The sequence below is a fragment of the Taudactylus pleione genome, unplaced genomic scaffold (genome assembly GCF_031769625.1).
Source record: "Taudactylus pleione unplaced genomic scaffold, aTauple2 ptg000781l, whole genome shotgun sequence".
Classification (NCBI taxonomy): Eukaryota; Metazoa; Chordata; class Amphibia; order Anura; family Myobatrachidae; genus Taudactylus; species Taudactylus pleione.
In genome coordinates this window covers 3,997,261-4,011,512 of record NW_028285183.1, presented here as the reverse complement: position 1 = coordinate 4,011,512, position 14,252 = coordinate 3,997,261, and the positions used below count along the sequence as shown (strand labels likewise).

At 48.5% G+C, this 14,252-nt stretch overlaps 1 protein-coding gene across 1 annotated transcript in view; it reads right to left on the bottom strand.

Moving 5' to 3' along the window:
* Nucleotides 1-12,041, bottom strand: part of LOC148475085 (protein mono-ADP-ribosyltransferase PARP14-like) — a 114,452-nt gene extending 102,411 nt beyond the window's left edge. The window contains exons 1-2 of the mRNA XM_088457744.1: nt 11,715-12,041; nt 3,693-3,829 (exon numbers count right to left, since the gene is read on the bottom strand). Of these exons, the coding sequence (XP_088313870.1) occupies nt 3,693-3,829; nt 11,715-11,904 (327 nt within the window). The 5' untranslated portion in view covers nt 11,905-12,041. The remainder of the gene's footprint in view (nt 1-3,692; nt 3,830-11,714) is intronic.
* Between the last annotated feature and the right edge of the window lie 2,211 nt (nt 12,042-14,252).

The window sequence follows — 14,252 nt, the reverse complement described above, 5'->3', positions numbered from 1 at the left end:
CCCCCCTGGAGTCGATTTCGCTAGTTTTGAAGTTTGTCCCACAATATTATTTTTTTCACAAAAAAATGTAAGTACATTTTTTGGGGTGTCCTAAGGAACTTTTTTAATTTTTTTTTACAGACAATACTTTTAGAGGACACTTCCAGGGCTGCAGGCTATTTTTTTTAAGCCTATACCCCTAAACCCCAATACTGCACTTTTTTCCGCCATTACATGGTGAAAACTTATCCCCGTTTTTTAACAAAGACTTTTGTTGTGAGGCTTCGGTTCTATCAGTGATGTGATGCACAGTGTTGTTGTGAGGCTTCGGTTCTATCAGTAATGTGATGTACAGTGTTGTAGTGAGGCTTCGGTTCTATCAGTAATGTGATGCACAGTGTTGTAGTGAGGCTTCGGTCCTATCAGTAATGTGATGCACAGTGTTGTAGTGAGGCTTCGGTTCTATCAGTGATGTGATGCACAGTGTTGTAGTGAGGCTTCGGTTCTATCAGTGATGTGATGCACAGTGTTGTTGTGAGGCTTCGGTTCTATCAGTAATGTGATGTACAGTGTTGTAGTGAGGCTTCGGTTCTATCAGTAATGTGATGCACAGTGTTGTAGTGAGGCTTCGGTCCTATCAGTAATGTGATGCACAGTGTTGTAGTGAGGCTTCGGTTCTATCAGTGATGTGATGCACAGTGTTGTAGTGAGGCTTCGGTTCTATCAGTAATGTGATGCACAGTGTTGTAGTGAGGCTTCGGTTCTATCAGTAATGTGATGCACAGTGTTGTTATGAGGCTTCGGTTCTATCAGTGATGTGATGCACAGTGTTGTTATGAGGCTTCGGTTCTATCAGTGATGTGATGCACAGTGTTGTAGTGAGGCTTCGGTTCTATCAGTGATGTGATGCACAGTGTTGTTATGAGGCTTCGGTTCTATCAGTAATGTGATGCACAGTGTTGTAGTGAGGCTTCGGTTCTATCAGTAATGTGATGCACATTGTTGTTATGAGGCTTCGGTTCTATCAGTAATGTGATGCACAGTGTTGTAGTGAGGCTTCGGTTCTATCAGTAATGTGATGCACAGTGTTGTAGTGAGGCTTCGGTTCTATCAGTAATGTGATGCACAGTGTTGTAGTGAGGCTTCGGTTCTATCAGTAATGTGATGCACAGTGTTGTTATGAGGCTTCGGTTCTATCAGTAATGTGATGCACAGTGTTGTAGTGAGGCTTCGGTTCTATCAGTGATGTGATGCACAGTGTTGTTATGAGGCTTCGGTTCTATCAGTAATGTGATGCACAGTGTTGTAGTGAGGCTTCGGTTCTATCAGTAATGTGATGCACAGTGTTGTAGTGAGGCTTCGGTTCTATCAGTAATGTGATGCACAGTGTTGTAGTGAGGCTTCGGTTCTATCAGTAATGTGATGCACAGTGTTGTAGTGAGGCTTCGGTTCTATCAGTAATGTGATGCACAGTGTTGTAGTGAGGCTTCGGTTCTATCAGTAATGTGATGCACAGTGTTGTTATGAGGCTTCGGTTCTATCAGTAATGTGATGCACAGTGTTGTAGTGAGGCTTCGGTTCTATCAGTGATGTGATGCACAGTGTTGTAGTGAGGCTTCGGTTCTATCAGTGATGTGATGCACAGTGTTGTAGTGAGGCTTCGGTTCTATCAGTAATGTGATGCACAGTGTTGTAGTGAGGCTTCGGTTCTATCAGTAATGTGATGCACAGTGTTGTAGTGAGGCTTCGGTTCTATCAGTAATGTGATGCACAGTGTTGTTGTGAGGCTTCGGTTCTATCAGTGATGTGATGCACAGTGTTGTAGTGAGGCTTCGGTTCTATCAGTGATGTGATGCACAGTGCTGTAGTGAGGCTTCGGTTCTATCAGTAATGTGATGCACAGTGTTGTAGTGAGGCTTCGGTTCTATCAGTGATGTGATGCACAGTGTTGTTATGAGGCTTCGGTTCTATCAGTGATGTGATGCACAGTGTTGTAGTGAGGCTTCGGTTCTATCAGTAATGTGATGCACAGTGTTGTAGTGAGGCTTCGGTTCTATCAGTGATGTGATGCACAGTGTTGTAGTGAGGCTTCGGTTCTATCAGTAATGTGATGCACAGTGTTGTAGTGAGGCTTCGGTTCTATCAGTAATGTGATGCACAGTGTTGTAGTGAGGCTTCGGTTCTATCAGTGATGTGATGCACAGTGTTGTAGTGAGGCTTCGGTTCTATCAGTGATGTGATGCACAGTGTTGTTATGAGGCTTCGGTTCTATCAGTAATGTGATGCACAGTGTTGTTATGAGGCTTCGGTTCTATCAGTGATGTGATGCACAGTGTTGTTATGAGGCTTCGGTTCTATCAGTGATGTGATGCACAGTGTTGTAGTGAGGCTTCGGTTCTATCAGTGATGTGATGCACAGTGTTGTTATGAGGCTTCGGTTCTATCAGTAATGTGATGCACAGTGTTGTAGTGAGGCTTCGGTTCTATCAGTAATGTGATGCACAGTGTTGTTATGAGGCTTCGGTTCTATCAGTAATGTGATGCACAGTGTTGTAGTGAGGCTTCGGTTCTATCAGTAATGTGATGCACAGTGTTGTAGTGAGGCTTCGGTTCTATCAGTAATGTGATGCACAGTGTTGTAGTGAGGCTTCGGTTCTATCAGTAATGTGATGCACAGTGTTGTTATGAGGCTTCGGTTCTATCAGTAATGTGATGCACAGTGTTGTAGTGAGGCTTCGGTTCTATCAGTAATGTGATGCACAGTGTTGTAGTGAGGCTTCGGTTCTATCAGTGATGTGATGCACAGTGTTGTAGTGAGGCTTCGGTTCTATCAGTAATGTGATGCACAGTGTTGTAGTGAGGCTTCGATTCTATCAGTAATGTGATGCACAGTGTTGTTATGAGGCTTCGGTTCTATCAGTAATGTGATGCACAGTGTTGTAGTGAGGCTTCGGTTCTATCAGTAATGTGATGCACAGTGTTGTAGTGAGGCTTCGGTTCTATCAGTGATGTGATGCACAGTGTTGTAGTGAGGCTTCGTTCTATGTACATGATGGTGGAAATGTAACAATCAGTGATTTGTCAAAACCGCCAGTTTTCTGGCATTTCCGTCAGCAAGACTGAAAGCTGCATTTTTTTCATGGGTAAAGCCAACCACTTTAAATCCCCTGGCAAAAATTAAGAGAGTTTTACGAAACACTGGGCCTGATTCAGACCCGCTCGCGAGCGCTATGCGCTCGCAAGCGGGTCGATGGTGGCTCCGTCGTGCGCATGCGCGAGACCCGGATAGCGACAGGCAAACCGTCGCTCCGGATCTAGTATCAAAGGGGGCGTGCTGTCGATGTTGAGTGACAACACGCCCCCTTTGGTGGGCGGGCCGAGGGAGTCGCTGCCCAGACGGAGGCGTTCCCATGGGAACGCCTACCGTCTGGGGCCGGGCATAATGACATCACAAGTGATGTCAGTGGGAGTGCTTTCGGCTCTGGTAGAGCCGAAAGCACTCTAGGGCTTGCGGCTACGAGACCCTACCACAAGGGTCTCGTCACAAGCCCGATGGTAACCCACAGCTATGCGAGCGGCCAGGAGGCCGCTCTGAAAAACAAGGATGGCCCTGATTCAGAGCTCTGTCAGAGCGTCCGGCTCTGAATCAGACCCACTGTTCTTTACATACCCCCAATGCCTTTTCTTTTGCTTTGTAGCTATATACACCCCACCTTGGGTAGCACCTCTGTTGTTGTCCTTGTACCGCTTCCCACATTATCTGCATCTGCCGATCTCACTTCCAGCTTCATCGTCTTTCCCCCCGGCAGCGCCAGCTCGTGAGTCTCTTTCTGAAGAACCTGGTCCCGGACTGAAACATAGGAGATATAAACCTGTGAGAAAAGCTCTTTATCTCCTGTTACTAGGATAATACATAACTTACATTTACAATCCCCCGATGGCTTCCTCTTTTGTCCCTGTTACATGTGGCATTGCGCCATGACAAAGGCACACAGGGAACTACTCCCATTATACAGAAGACGGAACTGCAACTATATTAGGGGAATTTTAGAGTTACTAATCATCTGTCAAAAACAGGAGTAACCCGGCTAAGCCAAACAAAGTAGCCGGGAACTTCATTGTTTCAAACAAAAAGACACAAATCTTTCAGACCCTATGCCGAGACTGGCTCTAACGCTAAGCAGTGTCTGCCCCACTGACTGCACCTTTCTTAGAGTAAGAAGCCATGACAGACCCACCAACATGTTGAGAATGACTGTGTACCTCGAGCGCATTGGGCAGTCCACCAACAGCACATGTGCCCCCCTCTGTATTTATCCTTTTAAGAACGCAGGACAACGTCGCCGCTGGCAAGAACAGGTAAATCAGATGAAAATCTCATGGCCCGGTCATGTCATCTACTCAGAATGCCTGTGGATCTCATGTACTTGAGAAGACGTTATCCAATTTGTGGCTCACACAATATACCATCAATGGGAATGCCTGGCAGAGCCCATCTGACCACTATACATATGAGCCCAAGTTCACTGTGGCTGATCGCACCACAAACATGTGGACGCATCGCGCTATGTGACACGATATGCTATGGCGCTTCCCCAATCACGGGTGTGCGTCTCCATTCAATCGTATGGAGACGCTAATGCACGTCTCCGATCGCGGGAGTGCACCTCCCATTCATTCCTATGGAGACGCAAATGCGCATCTCCGAACACGGGAGTCCGTCACGCGCCACGCATGGCGAGATCGCTGCGCTAGTCATTGGTGTAGCTGGCCATATCTGTACAGGTATGTGCTCATGGAGGGACAACTCTCCTGGGTGCAGGGTGTGGAGATAATCAGCCTCCATTTTTTTCACCCCTACTATGAAAGCTGCTGGTATAGCCAGAACATTCTGCTCTGCTCATTACATGATTCTGCTGGACTCCACCACTAAACAATAAAGAGTAACTTGTAGGCGGTTCTGGCTGCAGGATTTAAAAGGACAATGATAAAAGCAAATCACCCCTAATCGTGGATATTATATTATTGCCCTTTTAAAACCCGTGGCTAGAACCGCCGGCAAGGGGAAGCTCTGCAAAGCCAGGGCCGAAACTAGGATATCTGTCACCCGGGGCAAGCTAGCAATTTTGTGACCCCCTCCTTTCCCGTACCTGGATTTTGTCCTTGCTCCTCCATAAGGCAGTGCACTAGTCAAACGTTCCTGGTATAGTGACTTATATTATTCCACACACCATAATGCCCATTACACATTATGCCACACACTGTAATGCCTATTACCAAAGTGCCACTTACATATTTGCACGACACCATTTTATGCCCCAGAGTAAGGCTTCTAACTACTTTAAAATTACCTGCTCATTGTCAGGCATTTTATGCTCGTTGCCAGGGGATTTCATGCTCGTTGCCATGGGGTTACATGCTCGTTGCCAGGGGGTTACATGATCGTTGCCAGGGGGTTTCATGCTCGTTACTATGGGGTTTATGCTCGTTGCCAGGGGGTTTCACGGGAGAAGATGCAGCTTTCAGCATCTTCTCCCAGCACTTGCACTGGCTTAACAGACACAAGAGGTCCAGTAGGACCTCTAGCATCTGTCTCCTCTTTGTCGGTGGCCATTTTTGGATGGCCATTTTCTGACTCTCCAGCCCCCATGCCACCGTGAGTCATCCCTTTTTCACCCCCTGCATTCCGGCACCCGCTGCACGTGCACCTCTAGCCCCCCCCTAGTTGCGGCCCTGGCAAAGCTGCCGCTTAGTGAATAAACAGCAAAGAGCCTATGTTGTCCCCTAAAGGAAACACTCTCTGCTGTTGAATTTCAAACTACAAGCCTAGAAACACTCACCCCGGGAACTGCGGCCTCCTAAATCTGAGCCACCTCTCACGTGTTTCTGAGGCAGAGGGACAAATATAGGGTCGGAGGAATTTTGTGCCAAAGATATAAATTGTGCCTGAATTACTCCCTTGTGGAAAGGGAAACTAGAAGACAGATACAGGTATAGAATATTCTATAGTAGCACCACGGCCCAGTCTTCTCCATAGGATGAAAGAGAAAAATCCCAGTCCCAGGGTTGCGCTGTCATTGCTTTGGGAAGCATTTCAGATGTATTATTTACATGGACCAATATTTTAATTTAGCAAGTCCCAATGTTGCCCTCTGTTTTATTGCAGCCCTATGTCTGGGAATTTGGGCCTTCTACTAGGATATCCTGAAGACCTAGGACATCATCTTTACTAAAATAGTGATATATGTATTTCCAAACGCAGTATATGGAACTATTTCTGCCTTTAGTACTATTTTAGAAGAAGGTTTCAACTCAAGTGCACTTTTTTTTGCTGGCTGGTGGCTGTGCAGGGAGTCGTGATACCAATCTGCCATTAGGAGTATGTTGTTGTGGTGGAAGTAGATCCGGTAGGGCGAGGCAGACTGTGTCCTGGCTGTGCCATACCAATTTCTTCTACAGCAGAAGGGTAGGCAACGTGCAGCACTACAGCTGCTGTGGAACTACAAATCCCAGCATGCCCTGACACAGTTTGAGCATACCCAAACAGAAAATATGTGTCAGAGCATGCTGGGATGTGTAGTCCCACAGCAGGTGGAGTGTCACATTTTGCCTCCCCCTGTCCTGCAGCTTTCCATTTCTGAGTGACCTTTGTTGATGCACATTTCAGTTCTCATTCACGATGGATAAACGATTCTATCCGCCTTAGGATGGTATACAATTAGCAGTGTTAAAGTAGCGCTGCTAATTGATCACGGCGGGGCTTTCCTAATATCCCTGAAGTGCTGCCTGACGCTGGCACTTATCGTGGATATTTTTCGGGACCTGATGTGTCCCGAAAAAGAATCCACGATAAGTGCCGTTTGTTCACCCCCAAAAAAGCGAAAACACATAAGTCTGCGAGCAATTCACGGATCCTATGTGTTTTCGTGAGATATATCCCATTATTTTGTTCGAAATAATATGATAGGGTGAAAAAAAATATTGTCGAAAAACGGGGATAATCTAAAAAAAAACAACCCTTTTTTTCGCCGATCGTGGGGATCAATTAGCGCCCGAACAATGTTTGGGGCTAATTGGATATTGCTAATCACTTAACTGACTTTTTTTTTTTGGCAAAACCGCACAGAAATTGTCGTTTTTCTTTAAAGTTTAAATAGTATTTTTAAAACTATATTTAAATATTTTATTTAAAAATAAATATACCTCCTGGATGTTATGCACCCCCCCCCCAACATATGTGTCCATATGCCCCCATTGAAATGTAATTTCCCATCCCCCATCAAAAATAGCCCCCCTTAGTGTAAAAAAATCCCCAGCAATATTTACCCCCACCCCCTAGTGGTAATATGTGTCCCTGTGGAAGAGCCCCCACCCTCATCCCCAGGGACAATGGCTCCACAATTTAGCCACACCCCCCTCCCCATGTGTCATATAGTAACCCTCCCCTCCCAGTGCCTAACCCCACCCCCTCGCCTCTTGTAGAGCGCAGTGGAACGTGATGCAGGGCCAACTGGTCATCAGTCCTCCCTGTTGCAGCTGATCTCTACACACGCACGTTTGCACGGCATTCTGGGAGGTGATACTGGGTGTGATGTCGGTGGTCACAGACCGACGCATCACTCCCAGGGGGCCTGAGGAGGTGGAGTAGATCCGTTCTGCACGTGTTCCTCCATTACACAAGGGTGGTCCGGAGAAGCAGCACTAACGCATGAGATGCGACCTGGTCATGTAACGCACTCCTGGCTGCGGTCCCATCACATGCGTTAGTGCCTGGCAAGGGGTTAAAGCAATTCCCCCAGCTCCTGAAGTGTGTACCCATGGTGGATCCTGATTGCTACACTCTCTGGACAATCTATGCCTCTGTGTGGTAACGTCACGCTGGCGGTGTGGCAGCATCATGTATTACCACAATAGCTGGGACAGGAGAAATGTACCAATAAACAAAAAAGAAACTGCAATAGATGTCACCGTAAGCTAGATGTATGTAGCTGCCGCACAGGGGCGCCGAGTGAGGAGGGGGGGGCAGGTTCAAATTACCCGGACTTGTTGGCGGGGCCCGTGGAGGCCTGGGTCTGGCGTTGCCACCCCCCCCCTCTTATCTCATGTGCTGGGCAGCAGTGGGTGATTGCTCGCGGCAGCGGTTTCCTATGCCTGTCCGGGGAAGCGATCTCACTGATCCCCGCGGCAGTGGTCTATAGGAAGTTCAATTACCGTGCCTGGGGGTGGTCTCCCTTCGAAAAGATGATATAGAAGGCACAAGTGTTTAATAAACGAATGGTGATGGTCCCGTGCTATTGTCCAGCATGTTATTGATATTTTATGATTGTATTGTTTAATACACATCTATATCTGGTTTTAATATACTACCTTGATATTCTATTGGTATTTTGGCTGATGTGTGCATTGCCACCTACTACCTCTTTGTCTGACAATAGCTGGGACCATATTAGCCACTCCGGTATTTTTTTTTTTTTTTACAAATATCATTGCCCATAGCACACACTACCCAAAGGGCATACTTGTTGACTTGCCCGAGGGGAGGTCCACGTAGGTAGAGCAGAGGGCATGCCAAAAGTATTCACACCACCATGGCAACCTCCTCCTGTGGTGTAATGAAGCAAATTGTATCACCATGAGGGGCGGGGCCATTATAATGCGATTCACATGATCTAATCCCCGCCCACTTCACTGAGGATGCGAGAAAGTTTTGGGAGGGTTCCATCTATGGGCCATATTCAATTTGAGGCGAAAAGTCCGTTTTCGAGTGTTTTTGGCGGAAACTTTTCGCCGATTACGTCATTTTCGCCTGTTTGACTTTTACCTTGTATTCAATTTGAAAGACTTTCCGCCTAGGCGGAAAGTCAATTCAATATAATAGGCGGAAAAGTTTCGCCTATGAATGGGAGGCGGAAAAAAAGTGCAGAATTGGGGTTTTGGGGTGCAACGTTGCGGGAACCCCCCTGCAACCTTCAGATAGTCCCCCAAAGGTAAAGTGTGTCAAAAAAAAAAAAATAAACACTTAAGGACACCCCAAAAAATTACTTTGAAAAAGGGGGCAAAAAAAAAAAGTTGGTGTACAAAGTTAAAAACTAGCGAACTTGACTCTGGGGGGGGGTCCCCAAGTATGCCCCAAGTGTTTTTTTGATTGCAGGTGCTTGCGGCAGGTGGATTTTTCACGATTTTTTCAACTTCACTTTAGCAAATTTTAAATATGCTGACCCCCATTTCAAGTACCCCAAATTTGCTGGGATAAGTTATTTTCTGGAAAAAATACTCCAGAATACTATTCTGCATCACGTATAGAAAAATGCTATTTAGCAGCTATTGAGCCCGTTTAAAAATACCAAATACCTTCAGCAAGCCAAATTGGGGGGTACCATAGGGAACCCCAATGTCAGGGCATCATTTGGGGGATGTCAGGCTGATTTCCCCATAACTTACAGTACTTTCCGCCTGTTCAAGTTTCGATGGGTCCCGTTTTCGCCTACTTCCATATTGAATACGGGGTAATATTGGTAGTCAGGGAAAACTCCCCGAAATGTGGAGACATTCCAGGACAGTAGGTAAGTTCATTACCCCTCTCCGTGGATGAATCGCATCACTGTACGTTTGTAAGATGAGCACAATTCATAGAAGCACAGAAAGTTTTGCATAATCCATTCGCCAATCTCAGGATGGCGAATTTATGCTTTTTAGGGGAGAAGAGCGGTGAAGACAGCTGTCTAAGGGCCTGATTCAGACCCACTCGCGAGCGGCTGTCCGCTCGCAAGAGGGTCGATGTTATGGACTGAGCATGCGCACGACGGAGGGAGCTCCGTCGTGCGCATGCGCCAGACGCGACGAGCGAAGGAAAGTCCTTCGCTCGTTGTGTCCGATCAAAGGGGGCGTGCTGTCAGTGTTGATTGACAGCACGCCCCCTTTGGTGGGCGTGCCGGGGGCGTGCCTCCCTGACGGGGGCGTTCCCACGGGAACGCCTCCCGTCAGAAGCCGGCCCACTGACATCACTAGTGATGTCAGTGGGAGTGATTTTGGCTCTGATAGAGCCAAAATCACTCCGGAGCTTGCGGTTGAAAACCTCAACCGCAGGCTCCGGCTCGCAAATTTGATGGTCGCGATGGTCTCGACCATCGCGACCATCACAATGCACGCTCGTATAGCCTGTGGGTGGTGACCCACAGCTATACGAGCGTCCAGGAGGACGCTCCATGAAAATGGAGCCCAGCCCTCATTCAGAGCGTGCGCTCTGCTCAGAGCGTACGGCTCTGAATGAGGGCCTAAGTTAGTTCAGGTGCTGTCAGACACCACAATTTAATTATATAAAAAAACTGTCAAATCTTACATAGTAATTACATCAACATAAAATATATAATTCAATGGAAAGCCGTAGTATGTCATAATCGTGCAGTCGTTTTCAGATCTTGTAGTGGATAGCAGCGCCGACGGCAGGGCCATGTACGAACGGTCATGTACGAACGGCCGTTCGGCCGGCTGTAGCTGTCGTTATCGACAGCTACAGCCTGGCGCTAGCCTATCCCCACAGCAGGGACAGCGCTGTCCCTGCTGCGGCGGCTGCCGGCTCCAGGGCTCCACGCGGGGATCTCGCGATACTTGCGAGATCCAGCGCATGCTCAGTGGAGCCGGCTGGGACAGAGACACAGCGCATCAGCACTAGGCTGATGCGCTGCTGTCTCTAGCGGGTAGCGCCGGAGGGGAGAGTTAACGCTCCCCCTCTCCGGCCGATGAGATGTTTATACATCTCATCAGTAGTGCTTCCTGCTTCACCTTGGTAAAGAGGCGAAGCGGGAAACGTTATAGCGGCACGTTAAGTGCCGCTATAATACATCTACCCCAATGATCCCTATGGCTACATGCATTTTCTGAAATGTATCAGTGTGTTTTCATTAACAAACAGATCATACTAACTGCTTTGGGGCTTGTGTACATTTGGATGTAAATCAATTACATGACACGCCTCTCAGATGTAGCAGTACACGCCCATCACATGTATGACACGCCTCTCAGATGTAGCAGTACACGCCCATCACATGTATGACACGCCTCTCAGATGTAGCAGTACACGCCCATCACATGTATGACACGCCTCTCAGATGTAGCAGTACATGCCCATCACATGTATGACACGCCTCTCAGATGTAGCAGGTACACGCCCACTTTACTGCCGCGGTCATAGGTGCTGCTTTCACACACTCTCCCTGACATGCTTTTTCAAAAGTAGGCAAGTATGCATTTACCCCTGAATAGGCCGCAATTTCGTCTGCACGCCCACCGCAAAGTTCTGCTAAGTGTAAATGATCAGTTGCCGCAGGTGGAGATCCAGCTGACTTCCATCCTGCCCTGAATCTACCGGCAGATCCGCCGGGCATGCGCAATCAGCGAAATCGCAGATGCGGCCACTTTGCACGCGACCGAATCAGGCGCCACAGTAACGTGTTATTCAGGGATGAATTCTGAGGGGAAATAGAGCCGGGAATCTTCATAAACAGCTACAATCCTGAATTACAATGTTCATCTCTTTTTGCTGCATGTTTGTTATAAACGCTGCCCCCCCCCCCATTATTCATGTACGAGGGGACCTCAGTCTTCTGCACTTACTCACCCTCCCTCTCCTCCTATATCTGGGTGTTATTATAACATTTATTTATATACCACCAGCATATTCCATGGCGATAGTCTGCCCCCTCCCCAATCCCCCTTCCCCAGTCTTTAGTACTTACCCGTCTCCTGCCTGAAGTGTATCAGGACGTACCCCTGGCAGCCCCCCGTGTCCCTGATCTCACACTCGCCTCCATTCGACTTTCTCCTACTCTGGAAATACAGAAGAAGTTTGTTCCTCAGCTGTCTCAGTCTCTCTGGCCCCTCGTCCCACCTGAGGGCCACAGGGAACTGGTAGTTGCTGTCCCCCATGCTGAGGGCCGGAGTGTGAGTGGGGCTGCTGTGAGCCCTTGTGGTGTGTGCCTGTGGAGTGTGAGGAAATAATGGAGGCTGTGCAGTCTTTGTTGCTTGTGCTGTCTGTCTGTCTGTGGAGTGTCACTGTCAGGAAATACTAGAATAACTTCTGCAGAGACTTTCACTTTCATTTCTCACAGACTGATGTGTTTTCTGATCACCAGGCTCCTCCTAACATTCCACAGTGCAAGGGATTGTCCTCCTTCCTCACTGCTAAATGTACAGGGTTGTGTATAAGTCCCCTTCAGTATTTGTACTTGGAAGTGTCGTGGAGTGAGGGAGTAAGCGCAGTTCCATGCTCATGAAGTCCACCAAAAGCAGAAACTTGTCCCCTTGCGGTCTCGCTTCGCTCGCCACAGGTTTATATTGCCCCTCTAGGTGCACGTGCATGGTAGGGAATGACGGTGGACAGCAACTGATGACATCAGGGTACATCTACGGAAGGGGATCTATCCACAACCAAATGAACAGGGCCAGCACTCACCCTGAGTCTAAGGGGGGGTATTCAATTTGGGAGCGAAAAGTCCGTGCTGGACTTTTCGCTCCACATCGGAGGTTAGAGTGGGGATAAAGTATCGGGCGCGTGCCGCTTATCACCGTATTCAATTTAAAAGGAGCAAAAACGGGACCCGGCGAAATTGGATCTACAAAAAAAAAAGGGAATTTTCGGGAAATGTGCCTGGGACCCCCCTAAAGATGTCCAGACATGGGGGATCGGGTTTGTAATAGCTGCGGCAGGTGCATATTTGCTGCTATGAAGTGGTGAAGAATAGCACTTAGATTTCTTTTTGTGAAAAATAACTATTCCTATCAAATTTGGGGTACATTAAAATGGGGGTAAGCATATTTTTAAGTCCCTAAAGTGCATTTTGAAATTAAATACATTTTTTTGGGGTGTCCCTATATATATATATTTTTTACTTTTTTGACACAGTTGATTTTTAAATGACATTCCCAGGGGTGGAGGCTATTTTTTTTAAGCCTGCACCCCTAAACCCTAATTCTTGACCATCGCGACTATCATCATGGATGCTCGCATAAGCTATGGGTGGTAACCCACAGCTATGCGAGCGTCCAAGAGGCCGCTCCATTTTTAGGTAGGAGGGTCCTGATTCAGAGCGAGCGCTCTGGTCAGAGCGTCTGGCTCTGAATCAGGCCCTAAGTGCAGTGGCGGGCTGGGCCGGGGGGCAGGGTGCCATGTGCCCCCCGCAGCGTCATGCGGGCCGCGGGCAGTCTGTGTCACTGTGACACAGACTGCACCGCGTGTGCAGCGCTGACCAGACGGAGTTCGGTCAGCGCTACACAAGTGACAAACACACAGCCGCCAGCACCGGCAGCTGTGTGTTTGTTTTGATCAGCAGCCAATGAGAGTCTGTCAGACTCTCATTAGCTGCTGCTGCGCCCACTGCGGGAGCCGCTCCATCTTCCGGCTCCCGCAGTGGGCAATCGGAGAGGCGTCATGATGTCATGACGTCTCTCCCATAATGCAGAGCGGCCCGGCCCGGGATGGACAGACGGAGGAGCGGATGGCGCCGGAGGGAGCGGGGATTCAGGTAAGTGTTTTTTTAATTTTTTTATTACGTGTGTCTACTGGGGGAGGGGCGGGCACTACAAGGGGGGGACTACTACTACTACTACTGGGGGCACTACAAGGGGGGGTACTACTACTACTGGGGGCACTACAAGGGAGGAACCACTACTGGAGGCACTGCAAGGGGGGGACTACTACTACTGGGAGCACTACAAGGGGGGGACTACTACTACTGGGGGCAATACAAGGGGGGGACTACTACTACTGAGGGCACTACAAGGGGGGGACTACTACTACTGGGGGCACTACAAGGGGGGGACTACTACTACTGAGGGCACTACAAGGGGGGGACTACTACTACTGGGGGCACTACAAGGGGGGACTACTACTACTGAGGGCACTACAAGGGGGGGACTACTACTACTGGGGGCACTACAAGGGGGGGACTACTACTACTGAGGGCACTACAAGGGGGGTACTACTACTACTGGGGGCACTACAAGGGGGGGACTACTACTACTGGGCGCAATACAAAGGGGGAACCACTACTGGTGGCACTACAAGAGGGAGACCACTACTGGGGGCACTGTAAGGTGGAGACCACTACTGGGGATTATTACTGGGGGCACTTCAAGGGGGGGACTACTACTGGGTGCACTACAAGGGGGGGGACTACTACTACTAGGGGCACTACAAGGGGGGACTACTACCACTAGGGGCACTACAAGGGGAGGGGACAACTACTATGGGCACTGCATAGGGGGGAGGGGACTAC